The 3,021-nt window shown below is 45.9% G+C and overlaps 1 protein-coding gene across 2 annotated transcripts in view; it reads left to right on the top strand.

The window, feature by feature from the left end:
• SDHB (succinate dehydrogenase complex iron sulfur subunit B) overlaps positions 1 to 3,021 on the top strand; it is a 13,405-nt gene that overhangs the window by 2,586 nt on the left and 7,798 nt on the right. For both annotated transcript variants that reach the window (XM_015565851.1, XM_015565852.1), the window contains exon 3: positions 1,682 to 1,767. In XM_015565851.1, the coding sequence (XP_015421337.1) occupies positions 1,682 to 1,767 (86 nt within the window). The remainder of the gene's footprint in view (positions 1 to 1,681; positions 1,768 to 3,021) is intronic.

Genomic DNA, 3,021 nt, shown 5'->3' on the forward strand with positions numbered 1-3,021 from the left:
TCAAAAACAATTTCCCAGGACCTCAGTAGACAGAGTCCCCTAGAATCAGCCCAGCAGAGTGACCCTCCATGGGCAGGAAGTTCATCTGTTTTGTTCTCTGGTGTATCTCCAGCACCTAGAACGGAACCTGGCACACAGAAGACTTGCAATGAATAATTGGTGAGTGAAGAAAAATGAATGTACTTATGACAAATACTCAACCATTGTAGGTAGTATTCAAAGCTCTCAAACACTGAGAATAGCAGAGGTTTTTAAAGGTTACATTTCCCAGTGTTGGCAAAAGTACAGTGAAAAGGGTGTTTGCATGTTGCTGATAGAAATACGGATAATGCAAAATGTTAACTAACCTTATTGTGCTAATCATTTCACGGTATATACATATATTAAATTGTCACGTCATACACCCTAAGTTTACACAGTGTGATGTTTGATTTTATCTCCATAAAGCTGGGGGGAAAATACAGGTGATGCTAAAGGGATTTGGGAGGGGGGCATATTTTTTAAATCCCATGCATAGAGAAATACTGAGGAATCAGGTGGCAACCAGGCAATAAGATTTGTTGAGCACTTCTGTGTACTCAACCTAAAAATTGCATGTTTTTATTTAATCTTCATTACAGTCTTGTGATACAATATTAATTCCATTTTACAGATAAACTGAGGCTCAGACAGGCAGCCATTTTCATAGAAGCACAGACTCTGCATGAGGATAATTGTTAAACTAAATGTTTGTGGCAGGCAGTGCTCTCCTTGTTTCTTTCCTCGTGTATTCATTCACCCGCAGTCCTGGAGATGTAGGTGCTGCTCTCTGGGCTTCATAGACAGGAAGCTGGTTGATTTGCCTGTAACCTAGTAAGTGTCCAAGGCAGGATTCAGACCAGGCTCTCGAGTGCCAGGCCTGCACTCTGGATCCCAAAGCCAGGGCTGCTGCCCTTTTTTTTCGTAACATCTTTTTATTGATTTCAGAGAGTAAGGGGGAGAGAGAGAGAAAGAAATATCAGTGATGAGAGAGAATCATTGATTGGCTGCCTCCTGCATGCCCCACACTGGGGATCGAGCCCGCAACCTCGGCATGTGCTCTGACTGTGAATCGAACCGTGACTTCCTGGTTCATAGGTCGATGCTCAACCACTGAGCCACGCCGGCTGGGCAGGGCTTGCTGCCCTTATACCCTTCACTGCACCCATGCGCATGGAACACTCAGTGCTTGAGATTAGGGGACTGTGGGTGATTTATCTTTTATTCTCTTCCATGTTTTTGTGGTGGTTGTGCATTATTATTATTATTATTAATGAACTGTTTAAAGCTACTTATTGTTTGGATTTGAAATTTCTAAATTTGAAGTAAACTATTTGGGAAAGCTTTGCAAGGAGCTTTAGAAGAAAAAAGAAAAACTGCCAGTACATGGAAGTTGTTTTCTAACCTAAATATTTTCAGCTTTCCATTTTCTAGAAATGTATATTCAATGTGATCACCAAAATAGAACTCTGCGGTACTCCAAATGTGTAATGATGTGCAAAAATAAAATGGGGAAATTCTGTAAGTGCCCCGCAAAGGCCGAGTGGATAATAAAGCAGCTGACATAGGCAGATGTCTCATCGTATTATGATAAAAGTGTAGGGAGAGTGAGCTTCACCTAAATACAACTGGGTTCTTTTGTTCTTGTTTTGGTTTTGGTCAGATGTGGTCCTATGGTGTTGGATGCTTTAATCAAGATTAAGAATGAAATGGATTCTACCTTGACCTTCCGAAGATCTTGCAGGGAAGGTAAGCGCTTCCTTCCCTGGTAGGCCCCGCATACTTACGTTCTGGTTCCCGAAAGGCTGGCCAGAGCTGACAGAAATACCTAGAGAACAGCTGCAGGGCTCTGCCAGCTGACCTGGCTGTGCATTGCACTTCCTTTTCTTGGGTAAACGGGTCGGAAATTTTAACCAGTACAAGTTCTGGTTTCTGAGTTTGCTTCGCTTCAAGAGCTTTCTGTCACATGGTTGCCGCATCTGGCGACCCCGACAGCTGCTGCTGCCTTCGAGGACTCGCTCGGTATGCTGGCGGGCTGCCTCTGCCCTGCTGGGCTCATGTATTAGGGGGCAGTAGAGAGAGTCTAACTGGTGCTTATGCGCACGTAACATCTGTCCAACAGGGAGGCGTGTGCGTCCCTCCAGCTCCCAGCATTACATGTGCACAGAGCAGGTGCTCAGTAGGAATGTTCTGGATGGGAACAGCATGTCCCATAGTGTGTTGCTGGTGCCGCATGAGCTGATTTCCGACAGTGTGCACACCAGCCTTTTTTACCTTATAGCTATGTATTTCTTTACATGTTAGAAGAACATAATTACTCCTGACAGCGTAGCAGTGATACAGACATGGTTTTTTAATATGAATTTAAGTAAAAATGATTTGATTTAAAGAAAACTCCTAAATAATTGTTCAGGTGGTACTCAGATGGCAAACATCACACAGGTGTGCCGTGAAGCCCGGCTGGCCTGATGGCCGTGGAGCACAGCGTGTGTGCCAGGCTCCATCCTGTGCGTTCTGTGTGAGATAGATAAGTGCTGCTGCTATTTACATTCCAGGTACAGTGAAGAAACTGAGTCCAGGGGGTAAGAACTTCCAAAAGGACGCACAGCTAGTGAGCTGGGAGCCAGGAGTCAGCCCGAGTTGTCCGATTCCAGAAAGCATTTCAGGCAGCACAGCACAGGCTAACATCACACAGGTGTGCCGTGAAGCCCGGCTGGCCTGATGGCCGCGGAGCACAGCGTGTGTGCCAGGCTCCGTCCTGTGCGTTCTGTGTGAGATAGATAAGTGCTGCTGCTATTTACATTCCAGGTACAGTGAAGAAACTGAGTCCAGGGGGTAAGAACTTCCAAAAGGACGCACAGCTAGTGAGCTGGGAGCCAGGAGTCAGCCCGAGTTGTCTGATTCCAGAAAGCATTTCAGGCAGCACAGCACAGGCGGCACAGCACAGGCGGCACAGCACAGGCATGACAGCACAGGCGGCACAGCACAGGCAGGACAGCACAG

The sequence above is a fragment of the Myotis davidii genome, unplaced genomic scaffold, assembly GCF_000327345.1.
Source record: "Myotis davidii unplaced genomic scaffold, ASM32734v1 scaffold299, whole genome shotgun sequence".
In the NCBI taxonomy this organism is placed as follows: Eukaryota; Metazoa; Chordata; class Mammalia; order Chiroptera; family Vespertilionidae; genus Myotis; species Myotis davidii.